A 20,474-nucleotide genomic window follows, 5' to 3' on the forward strand; every position below is an offset into this window, starting at 1 on the left:
GCTCCAGGGAATGTCTTGTGTTATTCCATCCGGAAACCTTATCATCTGCATTATACTAACTTATGTCGATCAGCTGCTATAGACACAATAGTAAAACATTCATATATAGTTATAATTCCGCTCAAAAACTCGCAGAGAATACAAGTGAAACGGTTTTAGACAAGGGTGACCATAGTGAGAGACATGACTGTTTCGCGATAAGCCAAGCTAACACCTGATTATTGTGTATTGACATTTGACGTTGTATGTTTTGGCCGTTTGTGGAATTCGCAATAGAATATCGATAATTCGATAAAGCAGCGTTCTTTGTACGTTCGAGACACTAGAATAAGAACAGTGGTAAGTATTAGGAGTTTAATCTCTTGTGGACAAATGGTTGCCCGTTGATTTCTTTCCCGACATCAAGGTTTAAGCCTGTGTTAGCGTATGCTTTGTCACTGTAGGCTTATCCTGTCCTGTCCTGGGCCTATCCCAAGTCCTGGTTTATTGCCTTGACAGTACCAGCCCCATTAGCTGGTATAGATTTAGATAAATGTATGTTAGATTGAGACAAATGTTTGTTGGGCTTATGATACTGACTGTGCCAGCCTGCCGTTGGTTGGGTAATGACTAATAGGCCTAGTTTACGCCTTGATTTTTACTATCCTTCTAAAGTACACACGCCTACAGTACTATATTTAGACCTAAATATATAGGTTCCCTGTAAATTATTACTTTTAAACCAATAGGTTAATCGAGTATAAGTGTAAACAGACCTAGGCTATAGTCTTTTTGTATGTTTTTTTTTTTTATGTAATAATGATGAACTTCGCATTCATTTCTATGAGAAATGGGCGATTAGCCCCATTACACACCCCTCTAAATCTAATGGTAATGAGAGACTGCAGTGGGAAACCTGTGCTTCTGGATGAGTGGATGGGGTATACAAAAACCATAATGTATCCTAACCTAACCTAACCTAACATGGTCCTGTTACCTGACCATTACTTCCCCCTTAACCTGACTGGGGCCGCACACAGTTTTATATTTACAGTCCTGACTTTATTTACAGCCTTTTATTTATGTTTATATTTATATGTATGTCTTTTGTATGTTTATGATAGTTACCATTTTTGGCAATGTTTTGACATTCATCCCCTAGAGGCTGGTACTAAATGAGGCGCCCATTTCACACATAAACTGTAAGTTACGGAACTAGAGGAGCACAGTTAGTAGTCTTCAGTGTTACAAAGAGAAACACACTTTCCGCGTTGATACCCCTTGGTTAGACATGTTTGTCATCTTTTTACCATCTCCTAAATAGTCAAATTGTTTTCAGAACCTGCACATGTCTAAATGCAACCCAATTTTTATCTTATTTTTATTTGAGTGCTGAAGTGGGGCTTGGGACATGTAGACAGTGCCAGTTATAATTGTTGCCAAATTGCTGTCAGTAGGCTATCTTGATAACTACTTGTTTGCGATGGAATAGTGGTTGAGATGGAATTGGTGTTGTATAGAAGAAAAGTTGTTCAAATTCATTACTGTAAGAAAAATAAAAGTACTGAAAAATGTATGTAGCTACGAGTGCTACTTTGTACAAATTCACAGAAACAGTAGGCTATATTTTTACATAAATAATATACTTGTGTACAATGGAACCTATTGACCATAAATCTATTGTAGAAATCCATTACATATACTGAGATCTGTAGTTTGGATAGAGTGCAGTCCAGAATTGTTACCATCTTCAGAGTGCAGCATCAACCAAGGAGGAATGCATACAGGAATTAATAAAAATAGATTTAGACCTCGAAGGTGCCCCCAGCATACAGTACTTGTTGCCTCTTCAATGGACATATAGATTTTACGGTACTGTATTACTCATTATAATATAGATTAACCTGAAACATATAAGTTGAAGGTCTACTGTTGTCATATTTTATACATCCTAAAGTTCCATCAAGACTTCTGGTCGAAGCAAGTGGGAATTAGAACAATTTTAGGGGATGTTGTGTCTAGCTGTAAACTGTTGAATTCTTTCCTTTCAGGGCAGAAACCATGTAATGTGAACAATGTGTCAAGACTGCGTTAAAGAGGAATATCCAGACAGGGTAAGTATGTTAGCATTATATTTTCCTTTTTATTTGTCTGTTTAGGAAAGAAAAGAATTATTAGATTAAATTAGATTCTTCAGAAATAGAAGTGTAAAGAGATCCATTTTTATGATGGCAGGCTTGTTTAAGAGAAAAGAAACCTGAAGCTATATTTGAATAAGAAATAGGAATTATAGTATGTAAATTCCATATATTTAGAAACTTAAATAAAGAAAAAAGTACATTAGTCAACAGTGGGAGGTGTACCGTAGTTGTGCATTTAATAGCGAGATTTTTTTTTTTTTTTTTTTTTCAAGAATGTGCCCTTACAATTTAGAAATTTCTTATACTTGTGCTGCAAGTTTGAAGGGCATAGTTAACTAAGGCAAAGTGTCTTCAGTAGACAAAAGACTTCCTTAGTTATTTTCTCATTAAGTATTTTCCTTGATTAGGGAGGTTCCTGTTTCATTATATTTTTAAAATACTAGATTTCATGGCTAACTGTCGCAGCAGTTCACAAGCCAGAAGAGCTGGGATGGCAAACTCATTAGAATAAAATTTGTATGTGAATCACTTAGCAGGAAATGATGATCAGATTATCCCCTAAGACAGCAGATGTACTTTTAGTTATAAAATGTAGTTTAACCAGACTGTTGTGTTACTCTAAGTCTCATAGACTTGCCCAAAGACAGCAGAACAAGATATAAATTATACTTGAGTCACAAAGGTGCTATTTCAAACTACATGATCCTCGAAAGTCTATGTCATAACATGAGTAAAATATTTTCTCACTCACTTTTTAGTCACATGCAACATTTTCTGATGAATATACATTAGTTTTTACTTTTCAGGGGACTTTGTGTCTTGATTCTGGAGCATACCTAGCAAATTTGCAAGGCTGCACTGGTTGTGGTCACAAAGACACTCTCAAATCCATCAGTAGGTCTCCAGTAAATCCTGAAGACACATCTCAAGAAGTTATTGAATTTGATCGTGAGTATTTTCGTTTGTAGAACTGCTTTGCTTTTTTGTGTGGTGCCAAAGTTTACAATCATAGTACTTTGTAATTTTCTCTTATACCAGCTAGCCAAGATGTTATTGGTTTTGGTGTAGAGTTGACTGTATCTGGGTAGAAGCAAGTGAACTGAAATTTGTTTTGGTATTTTTCATCAGTTTTTTTTTATTGAATGAGAAAGCTATATTATACCTCTTTATTGGAAAGATATATAATTTGTGGATAAACGTTGGAAGCTAATTTACTGTTTTTAATGTATTGGCTGTGTAGTTGCTTTTTCAGGTTTGTTTGTAGTCCTTATTTGTAACAAACGTGGAAATAATTATGGTTGAATAAACATTCCATTCATTTTTCTGGTCCATAATAACTTATTTTCCCTGAAGAATCATAATAGCATGGCCTGGGGTGTAAATTATTTACCTTGACAGATGATAGACTGTATCAAGTATCTGATGTCAACTGTTAATGGCCCTTCAATTAAGGTTTGGTTATTAAATGCTGGGGGTACCCCCAGTACAGTAGAGTGATGGTGAGATTATTTATTTACTCTAGTCAGACTTCAAAGAGTAAGGGGTAAAAGTTTATATTTGAAAATCACTCTTGATAGAAGTTACCTTGTAACTTTTTTAGCTGAGACAGTAGATTCTGCTATCCATAGCTCTAGGTGATACAGTTAATTCTACTGTATAGCACAGATGATTTTTTTTTGCCATTTTATCCTGGCTTAGTATTGTACAGTACTGTGTATGAAATTTTCTACTGTCTTGGATAAATACAGTACTGTATTGTATTCTCATTTACCACTAGCATGTGGTTCAAGCTACACCAGACTCAGGGTTCTTCTTTGTCAAATGGTTTAATCAATTTTATTATATATTTAAAATCTTGAGTTATGTTTTTACATTTTTCCATAATAAAGTGCTGTTTATTATAAAAACCTTAGCTACCTGTATATAGATTCTGAAGTTTATTTTGCTAAAAAGCAGGATTTGTAAGGTAAGATCAGCATCCAGCATGGATAATAGTATACATATCTTTTGCAGATGTTTGCAGTAACTGTAATCATGTGATTGCTACCCATGATCATCATTTTTGGGTTGAGGAGGACTACCAGTATTATGAAATGAGCTGCATGCTTTGTGGAAATGCCGAAGACACACGATCCTGTTATCCAGATGATCCTCGGATGGATGCTGTCTTGTTTTGAGACGGGAGGATGTGTTTTTCCTTGAAGATGTAGACAATAAAAAGAAATAAAATTTGAAGCAGGAAGTACCTAAATCTTTGTCCCATTCACTGGCAGTTGGCTTGGCTCCTAACTGTACAACTTTGGGTGTGTAATAAGAAGTTTCTCCATGTATATGAAATGTTCACTCTGCTGATTCTTTAGTTCGTAGAGGCTTTGGTAATGTGATTGTCATGTGGTTTTACATTTTTATTTAAAGCAATGTTGTTTTCATATGTAGCTGAGCCTTATATTGCCTCACAGAGTTGTTCCTACTATTCTGAAGTTATCCTGAAGCTGGAGTTGAGTAATTTCAGGTATACAAGATAATGAATGATCAAATCAAAATATTTGTAATTTGACTTGTTTACATTAGTTTTTACAAACTATCTAGTAAAATAGTAATGCACAGTTCAGCTCATTTGCAATGCTCAATATTTTATAAGGTGTGCTGCTAATACTGTGTATACACTGCTGTATCACAACAAGGGTTGATTGTACAATTTCTATGATAATACACTATTGCTAGAACATTTTTGAATCCATTTGTAGATATCCATTACATCACTGAATTGGTGTCATGATTTGCTGATGGTAATGGGAAATGTATAAAAATTAAGATGGTGGGAATGAGGAAAGTTCGCACAGTTGTAGTTGCTTTATTGGTAGCGTTTGTGATTTTTGTGCGGCAGATTTTATTGCAAAGATCATTAGAAGATGCGACAAAGGAGGAAAAAGCTCAGGTTACTAGTAGTTTGCATGACTTGACAGTTATTATTAGGGAATTTGAAAGCTTTGACAATGATGTAAGTGAGACTGTTGAATCAGTCTTGAATGCTTGTAGTCACAGGTGCAAAATAATAGTTGTTAGTGATGACCTTGTGTATCCTCCTTTGCACTTGCCAAGACAAGTATTGTCGATGGTTTTGTCATCAGGCTTATTTAATCATCACCCTAATATTCATGATTACTTGAAGAGATCAAAATACGTGTTATTGCTCCCAGATGGTGCTCGATGCTCATCATCTACACAACTTTTAGATTTGATAAATCTCTTAGAAACTGGAGATTGGCAAGTTGTAGCTGTGGGTGTTGGTGGCTCACCACTCACATGTTATCGTTATACCCTGGACATCCAAGCCTGGACTCTTTCAATTGCTCCTGCTCCACAGAGTGAAGCATGTGATGCAATTACAGGTCGTGCTGCGTTGTTAATGAAAACTAAAAGTCTCTTGCAGCTAACACATCCCCTTTCAAGACCTGTAGCACTTAGCGTCGGCATACAGGGGGCAGCCAGGTCATGGAAAGTGCATGTTAGTCGGGGTGGGTTACTAGGAGAGGGTCGGCAGTTGTATGCTACTGAACATTTGCAGTGGAAGCGGGATTCTGTTGAGGAGGAACGTAAACGTACTCTTTATGCAGACTTAGGTATTAAGAAGGTTGTTAGCTCTGGTGGAAATGTTCTATGGTACGGATGTACACGCACAACAGCTCGTTGTTTTCCTACTGTTGTAGATGACACCCCTGAGTATTTGTATCATGGACGGTGGACACCCCCTTGCTGCCTAGAAGGGCTGAGAGCCACTGCTAGACATGTTTTTCAGACTTTGAGAACTTGCAGGGCTCGATGGTGGTTAGAAGGAGGATCATTACTGGGAGCTGTAAGAAGTGGAGACATTATACCTTGGGATTATGATGTTGACATAGGGATTTATTCCCAGGATGTTGATCGATGTCCACAACTAAAGGCTGCCCGCTGGCAAACTTTAGAAGATGAAGATGGATTTGTATGGCAGAGGGCAACAGAGGGAGGATTTTTTAGGGTACATTACAGTACTGCTAATCACCTCCATGTTGATGTGTTTCCATTCACCCCTAAAAGAGGAGTGATGACAAGAGGAGGAGCTTGGACTACTAACCATCGCCAAGATATTGATTTCCCTGAACATTTCCTACGCCCTCTTGCTTCAGTAAACTTTGCTGGAGTCTTAGCCTCCGCACCAAATAATGTCAGAGACTTTTTGGAGCTCAAGTTTGGTTCAGGAGTAATAGAGTCGCCACAGTATCCCAATCCAGAGGTTCTTCTGCCCTACAATATATCATTATTGCCACAATGATGAGAGAATGCTTGTCTCATTTTGTATAACTGTAACTCTCCTCATCTTGTAGTAGTTGCCAGTTACAAATATTGATGTTGTATTGTTGGTTATCTCTGTCTGATCGATGTGCTAATTCTTGTTACTGTATTGTGCAGTCTTCCAGTTCTGTTCTATATTGTAAGTTACATATTAGCTTCCATGTAATCAAAAATGTTCTATAGCGAAATTGAATCCGAGTATTAATCATGAAGCTGATTTTATTGGTTACTCTAGTTTGTTTTTTGTTATATCTGTTACTCTGTTATTGATATACTTGTTAACTATGTTTTGTAACACTAAAATTTTTGCATTTATGTAAATAAGTGAAATGGAAACAAGGTAAACCTTAACAATAAACTTATCTAGTCTTTTTTTATTGCCATGTTTAGACCTTTAAATGATAAAACAATGAGTAAATGCATATGAGCATTGTGATGTTGAAGCATATCAAAAGTGCTGCTCAGCTAGCAACCATAAAATAGAAAATTTTCAGTATTACATCCCGAAAGTTCGTTGTTTTGTGATTTAGGTCATCAAAAAGCATAAATCAGGAAGTTCAACATTGAGCATTTCAACTATGTAAATGTACAGCTTCAATAGAATACAGTACTTTATTTTTTATGGTATTTTGAATAGGAATAGCACTAAGGATAAAGAAGACTATTGTACTATAAACTCATTTTGTGTAGTTTTGCCACATGCTCATTGAAATATAATACTTAAATATTTCTATCGATTTATTTGAGCCCTACTCTGGAAGGAAATTTTGCCAGAATCTTTAACATTTTCACTCTATTAAATTTTTGAAGAATTGCAATTAGATTAATTTTTATTTTGTTCATCACAAGTGGTGCTGAATAGTGAGTTCAAACCTGATTTCCACTCAGCCATGGATAAGATGTAATAAGTGTAAGATAAAGAGTATTTTTTTTCCTAACCAAATTAGAACTCACTGTGCACATTTGTATACGTTTTGTATTTTAGCAATTTTTTATCACGGACATGACCCTGTAATGAGTGATAATTTTACCGGGGCCATAATAGACATGGTCTTTTTTGTGTACATCTCTGGTCTTAATGTTAATATGTAACGTTAATAATGATAGAGTAATAATAATAATACAAGTTCTCACATATTAAGTACCTCTCTAAGTACGGTGGAGGTAAATGAAAATTCAGTAGGGGTGTAGAAGAGGATTTTGATTATGTTGGCGATGTGTTTACAGTGAAAGAACATTTATTTGTGACATAATGCTCATGGTTACACATTTCGCTGCTTTGCACTGATTAAGTGTTCTAATTAAACTGCTTTTTAATGTTAATATTGTGACGCTGCAGACACCAAGATTTATATGTAATAGCTCAAATATCAAGAGCTTCATTGCCTTAGAGGATATAGATAAACATGAAAGTGAAGAACTCTGTAAAATCATACTGAAGACCCTGGGGAATAGGATAGCTGCTGAAGGCAAGCCGTTCTTTCTTGCTAAATAGGATGCCGTTCATTCTACTGTTGAAAGTCTTGATTCTTGTTCTTGCAAGATCAGGATTAAGGTGCCTAGGAAAATTAATAGTCTTAGTTTTTCATAAAAATATTTTTGTTCTGCAAGGTTTGATTGCTGTCATTAGCAATGCTCTTCATATTTTCTTCTCTTTGCCGCATCCCGTGTCACAACGACATAAGCAAATGCAGAATACCCAATGACATCGATCAAGTACCCAAATACAATACTAATGATGTTGAAGATCTCGTCGATAGATTTTCCTTTTTTGGGTGGAGTTTTGTCATTGACCGATAATTTCTGCCAGGCATTTGACGATGCCGGAAGCGTTTTGCCCGGCAAAATATAAGTTGGAGGATATGGAATATAGTCTTTGTCCCTTGCAAGTTTCCGAAGAAGAGCTTTTTCGTCGGGTATTTGCTCTTCTTCTTTCTTTTTCTTCATTTCCTCTTGATTTTTACTGTATATTTGAAGCAGACATAGAATAGTGTGATGAAGAAAACAAATGAACAGTCGCATCATAGCGAAGAAAAAGTAGACATCTATGAGTTTTGGTTGAGCTGATTCGGGTACCGTCATACTGACTTGACCGAAGAGAGAGGCTATCACAATCAAGCATGCCAGGGTTACCTGAGTTCGATCACTAAAAAAAAGAAAGGAGATGCTGTAGTTTCCTTGATGGTTCATCGCATAATTGAAAGTAGCAGTCTTTAGATTGTTGGGAGAGAACTGATTCTTGAATGGAACTAGGCTAATATAAACATCTGACATTTAGTTTTTTATCATCCAGTTTCTGCAAGGAAGCGCAACTGGATCCACACGTGGACCATACAGTAGATTAATTTTCACGGTGGATAAACTATTAGTTAAAGCTGACATATGTGCTATTAGGCGTTTGCAGTTCTAAGGTACATCCAGTTCTTACCAATGCCTACGTACCAAGTCTGCAGAATTATTTTTGATATTAACGAAGGCAAACTGTGACAGGAAAGTACAATCCTTCTTGTAGCTAAGTTTCGTTGAATAACAAATGTCTGCAACAGCTTAGGGACCGCCATTCTAAGCATGCTGAGAATGGGTTATCATTCAATCTAAAATGTATTATTTTTTTAAAGATTTATTTCATCTTCAAGCATTAATTTTCTGCTTTGCTTGGGGATAATGTGAATAAAATATTCATCTAATTTGCGTGCTGGACAAGTAAGAACGAGAATGGTCTTTGTTGATGATATTCTTTCAGTAAAAGTTAGGAACTGGAATTACTGCTAGTGACAAATTAGCTCATAGATTACCATTCTTGCCACGTTTTGGCACTACTGTCTCTGTGAACTGACTGTATCTTTTACATAGGCCTATTGATTTATTTTACGGAATCCAAAGCTAAAATCTACCACGAAGATTAAGAGCGAAGTAATAAAATTTACCTGAAATTATCGTATGCGAAAAACTGCGTAAAGGATCCGATCAGGGTGAGAACCACACACGGCAGGAATGTAGTGAGGACATAGGAGCCGTATCGCCGTTGCAAAAGGATCTGTTTAATTTTGAGGGAAAGTTGGTATTGATAGGATACAGCATCATCATCATTATTCTAAAGACAGAATCACTGTTAGACATATGGCCCGGCTGAAGCGATTATTCTTACATGAAACGAAAAGAGACAATGTTAAAATGTTGGACTGCTCGATAACCCTGCAAGGAAATTTTACGAACCACGTAAGTTATTTATATATAATTATTTATTCGAAAACTAAAAAGAGAAGCGGTGGACAGAAGGAAGGCTGTACCTTCCATTATTTATACTTAAATTCCAGAGATTGTAATTATTTGTACTTGAATTCCAGAGATTTTACAAGACTCTTATGCCTTTATTTTTATCGACATTCAAGGGGGAAATTAGATGTTGTTGATTAGATGATGAACTAAACCTGATTTCATGAAGAACAGAAATTGCCAGTTTGTTTTTATGTAATGTCAAATCCTTTTCTTGGTTGAAACAGTCTTTAAAAAAATGCTGTGACTTTTATGTAGCTATTTGCATTACCGTATTTTCATTTTTGTACTTGATTTATCAAAAGCTATAAAGCCAGCTTTAGGTCTTACATACATATTCATATATACTTCACTGTTAAAGTAAGCTACAACAATACGTGCAACAAACATCACACTTACGTGAATTATCACTGCGTTACCTTTCTCCCCCGACATGTGCATGTGACCACTTGCTGTGGCACGCGGGGAGAGTAGTGAAGACCGACAAAGTGAAATTGTCCGGCTGCAAGTAAATCTTCTGCGGAACAGAGCGAGTTAAGAAGAAAAACTCATATTATTTTTTTTATTTAGTTAAACGAGGAACTTTGTTTGGTCTTATCACTCAATAAAAGGTGCTCATAAGATTGCATCAGTAATACGGTAAATATTTAAGAAGGAAGTAAAACGAGGAACTTAGGTCTAATCAACCAATAAAAGGTGCTTATAGTCCTACTTCAAAAACACGCTCAATATATAAGAAAAATGAAAGTATCGTCAGCTTTGCAATACTGTTTACATGAGATACCAACAACTAAACTAACGATAGTACACTGCGAGCTATACAACCGCCATTAATACATACATCTGGATCAAAATAAGCAATCTGCTTCCCACTCTGCTTCAGCTTCAGATGAAACATGCACCCGTGCGAGTCAAATGGAAAGAGCTCCAGACTGAAGGTACAATCGAAAGACGCGGAAATCAACTCGCTGCGAGTGAAGTTGGCGTCTGTGTCACCCTGGTATTCATACCCTGTGGAATTAGACCGCATTTCCTAATGCTGATTGTTACAGAGTCAAACTGACCGTTTAAGTTACTCTATCGAATCGTGGTAATTGTAACGGGAATTTGAATGTGCAGTGACTCCAGTTTAATAACGGTCCCCATTTACAAATGCCGTTCGCCTTTTAACTTGTATTTATTCTTTTTTACCGCTCTAGATTCAAACCTTCATAGACCTTTGCATTGTTAATTTGGGCACTTCATTTGCAAATATTTCTTTCAGAGAGGAGCTCTGAAGCATTACGGTATATGATTGTGAACAAAGAGTTTTCCTAACGACAATTTAGTTTTGAACAACAAATGTTTTAAAAAAATGCAATGCTTTAATGAACTAACCCTCTTGGCTGTCCAGGACGCTGGCTGTCCCAGGCCCGTTCTTGTTGGCAATGATATTACTGATAACATTAGTGTGGTCGAGGTAGCCTTTGTTGTCCGTAAAAATAGCGTTCAGGAACCAGTAGTCAGGCGACCATATTGTCTCGGTGATGATGTTATCCTCACTGGTATCACTCAGCTGCACGAGGGTGATCCGGCTGTCTTGCCAAGATGATCTAATCTGCAATATTGGTTGATGTAATTCTGTAAACTATGGTGAGTTATGACAATAAATAAGGTAAATGACTGCACATTCGTGCGGATCCTGATTTCAAAATGGCCTAAATTTGTCAGATACATAGCCTAATAATAATCATCATCATCAAATTATACATGGTAGCACGCTCTGGGAACCAAATGATAGGAATACTAAATGAATAGGCAACTACTACAAAGTATTTATAGTGAACCCACCTCCGACAACAACAAATATTATCTCATTCAAATTCATCTCAAAAACTAATAATTTTTTTCATTTGCCTAGACTGGTTCCTCTATCTTGTGGACGGGTAGAGAAACAAGTGGATATATAGTCTAACCTCTGCCCAACTGGATATAACTTCAAAATTCAGTTCATCCAACTCTGGTGGAATTTCTGTAACTTTCCCTCTTTTTTCCGCCTTAGAAAATGTAGCATCATGAGTAATTCTAATAGCCACAATGCCCTCTTAACTTCTCGAATTCTTCGCGCTTTTTGGATATGCTTGTAACTACGAAGCCGTGACATCCAAACACAAGAAATTGAAGAGACTTGTATTTGCCGGTCGCAGGTCGACGAAACGGGGTCACCTTAACCACAAGGAGGTCATAACGTTGCCGACCTGACCACGAGAAGATCATCCAACGCCGCCGCCACTAACATTCAGGTATACCTGCCCAGGTTTGCCTGCGCAGTCGACCTGAGCAGGTATAACTGAACGTTAGTGGCGGCGGCTTTAAGAGGGCTTTCTTTAGCACCTGGCTCACACTGAGAAACCTCTCGTATTTGTTTTTCTTTGAAAAACTCAATGATGAACTGACCAAATCACGAATCTCAGGAATAAGTCGTCAGTAAGAAAATCACCTCTAGCTGAAGCGTGATTATTCCATGATCAACTTCGACAGCGGCGATCTTCCTGATGAAAACCTGGAGCTCCAGGGGTGTTTCGGGCAAGTGAGGTCTGTTGTGTCTGTACGACAAAGGAAGGGGCTTGACCAGCTGGCAGACCTCGTCAGACTGGTCGCCGCAGTCATCCTTGCCGTCGCATCTCTTTTGTATTTCGATGCAGGATCCGTTGTAGCAAGTGAACTCCTCCTGTTGGAAGGTGTGTACGGGAAAATTAGTATTTCCTGACACGACGTCCTTTTATTGGTGTGGGGGTCGGGGGTTTGGGGGGGAAGGTAAGCAGAGGGTTGAAATTTAGAATGTTAACACTGGTGATAGCATTAATCGTATTAGAAATATTTTAGAAATTTCTGAAAAGTCTTTTTTTTCCTCTCTTAGATATTTACTAGTCTCTCATTATACCAGACAACATCGCCAAATGCCCAAATGACTTCCTTTATTTCTTCCATTCACTATAGTTAATGGCGTTTTTAGGGATATTGTGTTGTAATTCATGCATGCAGATTTAGGAAAAATTGGATATAAGAAACTAATCAAGAAATGGAAAAATAGAGGAAAAAAGATACACGACCTAATGCGGGCTACTACGGCTGTGCGAAGCGTGATCTTGACCAGGGCAAAACAAAAAATCGTGTATAAAATTCAACCCAAACCTTCGAGCATCCAGTAAGGACCATAGACATAGTCTCGTTCCTCTTCACGAAGGTCCACACCTTCCGTCCGAAAGGGTTGGAATCGAGCAAGGGCGTAACGGCCAAGACTGTGCCCTCGAAATGTTCCAAAAGGAACAACTCGTATCCGTAGATCTCCGACGGCTGGGCTCTGATCTCCCTCCCGTCCAGCGACAGAAAGCGCGGGAAAAAGTTCTGCGGCTCGAAGTAGAAATTTTCCGCCGGTGCCGGGAAGCCGTCTGAGCGCAGTTCAAAAGCCATGTTCTTTGGTACCTGACGGAGATTGGGCGAGAAACATTTGAATTAAAGTTTGATAAGCAGCAGAGGAAGGTATGCTTTGTAGCTTTGCGCTATCGCGTTGGGTGTTATGCACATGAAAGTCAGATATGGAGAGACATATATGAGTTTATTGACGATACACAAATGAAGCTGTAGCCTACATTGTCCAAGTTTTTCACCAAAAAGCTGAAGGGAAGTATATGAAGTTGCATTCAGTAAACAAAAGGGGAAAAGTTAAAGTAAGCTCATTACCACTTATGTGTAAACGATAGAACAGCTAGGGTTCTATGACTTCAGGGTACTAAAATGAAACTATCAAGAATACTAACTTTGGCAACGTTTGACTGTGTGAACAAAGAGTGACTGTAGTCTACTTACAGTGCAAGCGATGTAGACTGACTTTTCGATGCATTTTGTATTGAGTATGTAGGGTTGCCACACCTCGGGGGAGAAAATCATAGCGGGACAAGTGTAATTTTGTCCCTTAATCCAGAACATGAATGTTGAGTTCAAGTATTTACGCGCTGCCTGGATGTTGAAAAGGGGAGTGTATTAATCACCCTAACACCTGTGCACTGCCATTTATAAACGAGTGCGCGCATAGACAGACTCATTCATAATGAAAAGTCAGTATGAATCATTGTGAAGGTTATTGCTGCTACTTTGGTCATGAGAAACATTATCATCTTTTATTTTATTATATTCACTAGGGCACAAATATTCTATTCTTATTTGTGTATGCTATTGCATATATATATATATATATATATATATATATATATATATATATATATATATATATATATATATATATATATATACACATACTGTGTGTAAAGAAGGACCCACAGTAACTTAGTTGATTAGCAAATTGAAATGTATTTGTAAAGATGTACAAAGCATCTAGTTGTCGTCCATCGTTCCGTATGATCAAGTTTACAGTAGGATAAACATTACATATATATATAATATATATATATATATATATATATATATATATATATATATATATATATATATATATATATATATATACCCCAGGAGCTTATATTTATATTTATATATTACGCGTGATGACTGAAATTTCAGTCATTACGCGTAATGACTGATTACGCATACTATATATATTTATTAATATATATATATATATATATATATATGAATTGTTTGTGAGCGTGTATGCATACACAAATCAAATTCTATTCCCATTATCAAGATATTGGCTAAATTAGACGCATAAGTTTTAGTGAAAATTACACATCCTCCGCCCAAGTAAGTCTACGCGGAGCTTCCCGAATCATCCATACTCGAACCAGAACAGCAACCCCGTTAATGAGAACCAACTAACCTTCGCGCCCAGGTCGATGAAGACAGTGTCATCGATACTTGGAATGCTGCCCTTCATGATCTGGCATAACGCCAAGGACTCGTAGTATCCGTAAAACCCAAGAGCCACGGCGTAGATGTGCGAGTCGTAAGGCAGGTAGACGTTGACGGTTTTGTCCTCCGATATTTCAAAGCCCTTGGTGCTGCAAGAGAGGGGAAGAACCAGTGGCTTAAGATGGCGGAAGATTGGATGTGCAAGAAAGCTGCCATTGGTGAATGAATGAATTTAGGAACTTTATAAAGGCTGTCAAGCCAAGCACTGGGGAACTTTCGGTCAATCAACGTTTACGGATGTGAAGAGAGAGAGTTGGGGTAATTGGACAGGGCAGTAAAGAGCCAGAAAGTAAAGGACAGAAGCACAAAGATCTAAAAGAGGGATTGGGAGAAAACCCTACAATTACGCTATGAAATAATGATAAGAGCTGTTAGACATCAAGACTGAAGAGATGAGAGAATAGAGGTAAAGTACAAAGGCAAAAAGTTGGCATAGATAGGGCCGAAGGAACGTTGCAATCGCCCTTCAGAAAGTCTACAGTGCACCACGTGAGGTGCACTAACCCCCCCACGGACAAGCTGCTGCTGGTGCGTGCTAGCACAGTTACCATGAAGTCAACAATGATAACGACTGTATGCTGGCTCTTATTATGATGTTACTGAAAGCCACCTCAGTAACACACTCATAGAGTGTGTCGTGTGAGGAGCACTGCTGGCGGTGCTAATTTCATGTAATTTGAAATTTTATTTAATTTTTTTAAGCAACCCATTGAAATTCATCTCCCATCTGCCACGCTGTCAAACTTCTCAGTTCCAGAGGTCTTTTATTCCTTACGCCGTTGGATTGTGGAACCGTCTCCTTAAGGATGTTGTGCAATTACAACCTCAAAAGTTCAAGCGAAGATGCAATGTATTATTGTTATTATTATTATTATTATTATGAACCCCGTTTATAAGGAACAAGCCCACAGGGTCAATGACTTGAAAATCTAGCTGTCAAAGAATATAGAGTTCATTAGCCTGAAACAATTCACCGCGTATTTCAAAAATTCATTTATATTTTTATCTATTTATCTGTTAATTGATTAATTTATCTTCTCGTTTTTCTAGTAGCTGATATCCCCTCTCTGTATTTCCTATCATCTTCCGTAACTTCTTTCAAATGAACACCATATTCTTAGGAAGCTTGAATTTCAAGTCAATGGCCCCTGTAGGCTTGTTCCATATGAATGGGGGTTTATTTTCTGAATAACAATAGTAATAATCTGCATCCCAAGTTCCTTTCTACTTGCCTTTTTAACTTGAACTCCTCACCGGCTTCAGCCTCAACCTCTACAAGCACAATCTACGAATAAAGCCTTAGAGACTAACAACTGTAATTTGTCAATATTCTAAACTTGGAAAAACTGAACGACCGGGAACTAGGACGTAAAAAAACTTCAAGCGGATTGTGTTGGAAGAAAAAAATAAAAACCTCTGTTTCTCATAGAGTGAACTGCCCCCATAGATACCTGTTCCCTATGGAGGGCAGTGCCATCAGGGCACCTCACGCGGTGCACCGTAAGCATTACTTAAGGTTCTTTGCAGCGTCCCTTCTGCCCCTACTTGCAACCCCTTTCTTTCCCTCTGTTCATTTCCCTCTGTTCATATTCTCTTTCTTCCATCCCGCTTTCCGCCATCCGCTAACAATTATTGCATAGTCCAACTGCGAGGTTTTCTTCCCATTACAAATTAAAAACCTTTTTACTCTGTTTCCTTTTCATTGCTGAATGACCTCATAGGTTTCAGCGCTTGGTCTTTGGCCAAGATTTTATATTCCATTCCATTCCATTCCATATATACCTGTCAGATACTTCCGTAAAAGGAGCGTAAACAATTCCCGAGCCGTTGCGCTGAAGAGTTGTAATGAAGAAAAAACGATTGGAATAGGCCTTCCATTCACCCTCTGAAAGATCTCCCTCGGGAATGTCTTCGTTGTATGCAATCTTTCTGACCTGTTTTGAAATAAGAGAGTTTTATAAAGTTTTCTCAGTTTAGGGTAAAATTTCTGCTAAAACGCATTTACTGAAAAAGAATATAATATCAACAAGACATTCTGGAACAAATCATCACAATCAAGTGTTAAGTGTGTGATATCAATGATATTGCAGCAAAAAAAAAAAAAGTGAGGGGTCATTGCACCTTCAGTGACATCTGATTTTTTGGTATTCAAAAGGATATGGATTAAGCTTTTCTGATTATCGAAACTAGATACATTTTTCTACTTTTAAAAATTACGAATTTCTTTTTTCAGAATTTTCTAAAATTTCTTTTTTCCAGAGTTTTCCATTGCTCCAGGAAGTGCCTCAATTAGTAAGTGCACTGTTGAGTCAGGAATAATACCTTACGCAGCTTCGCACTGCATCAGATGAAGTCTGTTTCCAAAAAACAAGAGCGGCTGTACTAGCTAAACAATAGCAGACTAAATTATGCCTTTGATTACTAGATTTAAAGGGCATAAACTCCCCTTTACAGCGATTGGGCGTTTTAGAGAGTAATGGGGATGTCTAATCGCTTTCAGAGAAAACGTCTTATGTGTCGGATAGTGTGAATTTTGCTCCATCACTTTTAAAGTTTTACTCACTGGAAAAAATAAAAAGAAATAAGATTCTTGTTGGTTCTAGTGGACTATTGATACATCTACCGCCATTTCCCTTGCAAAAGGAGTAATTTCACCAGAACTTCAGTTTTTCATATGACTCCTTCGTTCGCTTACCCAAAAATGGGAAAAGGCAGACGAGATGAGTGTTCACTTCTTTTCTCTAATGTCATGTTTACTGTCATAGGAAACTACCGTAAAATAACTCAGGAATTCCGTTGGCGTAACTTACTCAACCATTTTATATTCCTTTGAACCTATGTGAAGATCAATTTCCCATTATCAACGCATAGAAAACGGAGTCTTTGAAAGTTTGCCTCTTTATTCTTACCGGTGACTTATAACAATAAATAAATTAATATTCTCGAACACAGCTTAACTATCTAGACTTTATAGAGACACTGAAACTTGGGTCAGGTGATTAAAAAAATATTGCTTCATGATCTATGTGAGTCTTCATAATTTTAGTGGACAAAATAATTTTCAACTATCAAAGGACTTACTCTTATAGACAAGCAAAAGAATCCTATCTAGATCAGTCAGATTCTGAAACTGGAAATGCACTAAAGAATCCTAACTAAATCAGGCAGATTCTGAAACCGAAAATGTCCAAGAGAGCCTTCTCTAGATCTGTCTGGCTTTGAAACTGAAAATATCCAAAGAAGCCTACCTAGATCGGTCAGATTCTAAAACTGTAAATGTCCAAAATGTCTAGATCGGTCTGACTTTGAGACTGAAAATGTAGAAAAGAGTCCTATCTAGCTCTGTCTGACTCTGACACTGAAAAGTCCAAGAGCGTTCTGTCTAAATCGGTCTGACTCTGAATCAGAAAATATCCAAAAGAGTCTCATCTAGATCGGCCAGATTCTGAAAATGAAAATGTCTCAGAGATTCCTACCTAGATCGGTCAGATTCTGAAACTGAAAATGTCCAAGAAAGTCCTACCTAGATCTGTCAGATTCTGAAACTGAAAATGTCCGAGAGACCTCCTAGTTAAATAGGCTACATCCTGGAACTGCAAGTGTAGTAATCAACGACCAACCTCTTCCGCTGTGAGACGCCTCGCAAAAATATGAGGGATTGTGGAATAACCGCAGAATCCCCCGACTGTTTTGTCCGGATAAAGACCATCGGGAACGCTGACTGACGCGTTGTAGGGTACCTGAAAAGGTGCAGTAAGTTAGTATGTAAGATTTTCACGGTAACTCTTTCAAAGCTCTCTGGAAAAACACAAATAATTAATTTGAAGAGTACGATCACTATGGACATCATTCTTCATCCCTTCATCTGATATGAGAGGGTGAGGGGGGTGGGTGGAATGGGGTTGGTCATCAAGAGACTGGCAAGAGCAGAACCACTGATGAAACTTGATGCCTATCGAGGGAGGAGGCAAAATAAGGAGCACCCTGAGAATGAGAGCAAAGCGGCTTTCACTCATCATATCAGTACAAACAAATCACAATGAATATTTCAGTGGGTCTGTGTTGAGAAAGGGCATTTAGTTATCCCTATCATTGGGCTTTCCATTAAAAAAAGTCGGAACCAGAAAGTTTTGAGCTCATTCTGAACAGTGACCAATTCACAAGACTTTAATACTCACATTACAGATGTTGCAAGTTACATCAAAGATTTTTTAGTGACCATACTGAAACACCCACTGAAATGTAGTACTTTTAAAAGGCAATCGAAATCAAATTAGGTTTTCAAGAAGATATGGGTCAGTAATCGAATCTGTTCTTGAACATTACCAAAATGAACCAGTCCCCACACCGAAAAACCACAGAAAGATTGTTCTGATTCTGCAACTGGAATGAGAGAGTTTGTGCATCAGACGATAGTTTCACTCTGGACTCTATTAAAAGTTGTTCTGTTCAGCAAAAGCATAAGTTCAGAAGAGAGTCTGCAGTTGGAACCGGAGGGTTTTCACAACAGAAGGTAATTTATTTTTACACTGAAATTTGCAGTAGGTGGCTTTGTTTAAAAAAAAAAAGCCAGTTCTTGAAGCAAAGTTCACAGAGATCTGTTCTGCTCTTTCAATCTGAAATTGAGAAATTAAGATAATGACGCGTTAGAAATAGAGGGATTCAAAGAGACTGAGCAACAAAAACAAGTTCTTACACTGAAATCAACAAAAGGCTTCTCTGTTCCTGCCGCTGGCACAAGGGGGAATGGCTCTGCATTCCGATAGACTGCGGGATTAGTGCCAAATATGACACAGACGTGGCTCCAGGTGAAGGGCGTGACCGATATGGTTCCGTAGTAGAAACGCGACTTCTGCATGAGAATTGTGTTCATTTCCTCCACTGTGAGAAATAGAAGGCAGATTCGAATCAGAAATGGAATGTTCCACAGCATTTCATGTTCGTCTTGAAAAACGATGATAGATAGATTTAATGTAATAAGAAGCGTGTCATCAGCATAAAGCTCGTATTTATTTATTCCGCTGTGTAAAGTGAAGAAAGTAGCATTAGAACTGAATAAAGCAAATCCAATAAAATGCTATTATATTTGAATTTTATGACAAAATTAATGCAACCTGATCCTCAGCTTGTGTCCTTTCTCAGCTACTTTTCAACTTTGTATTTGGCGAGTTTGAAAAATACGATAAAACGACGGGGCACAAACACTTAAAGATGTACAATGTAAAAAAAAAATGGCAAAAAGTAAATAAATACTTATAAATGCAATCCTTTTGTTGAATGTGAAGAACGCCACTCTGTTGTAGAGTTTGAACCGCAGCAGGATGTTCATGCAGATGGTGACCTCCTGTGTGCCATTCGGGAACTGGATCTCCTTCTGGATCCACGTCGGGGACACTTTCGGCGACACCTTCAGGTTGAGTCCAAAGACCGTGGTCTTATTTTCTGCGGGGGAAAGAAAAAAGTTAAGTATATCTTAGTTTAACCAGACCACTGACCTGATTAACAGCTCTCCTAGGGCTGGCCCGAAGGATTAGACTTATTTTACGTGGCTAAGAACCAATTGGTTACCTAGCAACGGGACCTACAGCTTATTGTGGAATCCGAACCACATTATAGCGAGAAATGAATTTCTATCACCAGAAATAAATTCCTCTTATTCTTCATTGGCCGGTCGGAGATTCGAACTCGCGGCCAACAGAGTGGTAGCTGAGAATGGAACCCACTCGCCCAACGAAGAACTTCTGATGGGGAAAGGATAAAGTGGTTAATCGGTTCTGAAGACTTATAGACCATGGTGTTATTTTTTGCATGCGAAAGGATTGAGCGGTTATTTGA

The 20,474-nt window shown here is 37.8% G+C and overlaps 3 protein-coding genes across 4 annotated transcripts; 2 read left to right on the plus strand and 1 right to left on the minus strand.

The window, feature by feature from the left end:
• Window positions 1-157: 157 nt before the first annotated feature.
• LOC136842476 (protein Churchill-like) lies at window positions 158-7,181 on the plus strand. The gene is made up of 4 exons (XM_067109855.1): window positions 158-339; window positions 2,031-2,093; window positions 2,927-3,068; window positions 4,134-7,181. The coding sequence occupies exons 2-4, from the start codon at window positions 2,055-2,057 to the stop codon at window positions 4,295-4,297; spliced, it is 345 nt and encodes a 114-aa protein (XP_066965956.1). The 5' UTR covers window positions 158-339; window positions 2,031-2,054; the 3' UTR covers window positions 4,298-7,181.
• Window positions 4,936-7,181, plus strand: LOC136842475 (ribitol 5-phosphate transferase FKRP). Its single transcript, XM_067109854.1, has one exon. It carries the CDS (start codon window positions 4,936-4,938, stop codon window positions 6,430-6,432), a length of 1,497 nt encoding a protein of 498 aa, XP_066965955.1. The 3' UTR covers window positions 6,433-7,181.
• Window positions 7,182-7,635: 454 nt separating this feature from the next.
• LOC136842966 (uncharacterized) lies at window positions 7,636-15,163 on the minus strand. Of its 2 annotated transcripts, XM_067110976.1 has the most exons (9): window positions 14,548-15,163; window positions 13,578-13,727; window positions 12,903-13,193; window positions 12,208-12,438; window positions 11,106-11,325; window positions 10,570-10,739; window positions 10,128-10,245; window positions 9,380-9,489; window positions 7,636-8,598 (listed from the first exon to the last, which is right to left on the minus strand). In XM_067110976.1, the coding sequence occupies exons 1-7, from the start codon at window positions 14,602-14,604 to the stop codon at window positions 10,144-10,146; spliced, it is 1,221 nt and encodes a 406-aa protein (XP_066967077.1). In that variant the 5' UTR covers window positions 14,605-15,163; the 3' UTR covers window positions 7,636-8,598; window positions 9,380-9,489; window positions 10,128-10,143. The 2 variants fall into 2 exon arrangements, with proteins under 2 accessions (XP_066967077.1, XP_066967078.1); XM_067110977.1 differs by lacking the exons at window positions 10,128-10,245; window positions 10,570-10,739.
• Window positions 15,164-20,474: the final 5,311 nt, after the last annotated feature.

Source organism: Macrobrachium rosenbergii, chromosome 10, assembly GCF_040412425.1.
Source record: "Macrobrachium rosenbergii isolate ZJJX-2024 chromosome 10, ASM4041242v1, whole genome shotgun sequence".
Taxonomy (NCBI): domain Eukaryota; kingdom Metazoa; phylum Arthropoda; class Malacostraca; order Decapoda; family Palaemonidae; genus Macrobrachium; species Macrobrachium rosenbergii.

Excerpts from the sequence above, each read along its gene's own strand:
- LOC136842475 (XM_067109854.1), top strand. The coding sequence starts at position 4,936 with ATGGTGGGAATGAGGAAAGTTCGCACAGTTGTAGTTGCTTTATTGGTA.
- LOC136842476 (XM_067109855.1), top strand. The coding sequence starts at position 2,055 with ATGTGTCAAGACTGCGTTAAAGAGGAATATCCAGACAGG. Across the intron at positions 2,094-2,926 it reads AAGAGGAATATCCAGACAGG|GGGACTTTGTGTCTTGATTC; the intron begins GTAAGTATGTTA and ends TTTACTTTTCAG. Across the intron at positions 3,069-4,133 it reads AGAAGTTATTGAATTTGATC|ATGTTTGCAGTAACTGTAAT; the intron begins GTGAGTATTTTC and ends TATCTTTTGCAG.
- LOC136842966 (XM_067110976.1), bottom strand. The coding sequence starts at position 14,604 with ATGAAGGGCAGCATTCCAAGTATCGATGACACTGTCTTCATCGACCTG. Across the intron at positions 11,326-12,207 it reads TAATCACGCTTCAGCTAGAG|ATTAGATCATCTTGGCAAGA; the intron begins GTGATTTTCTTA and ends CCAATATTGCAG. Across the intron at positions 10,246-10,569 it reads TTGCTTATTTTGATCCAGAT|AAGATTTACTTGCAGCCGGA; the intron begins GTATGTATTAAT and ends TCTGTTCCGCAG.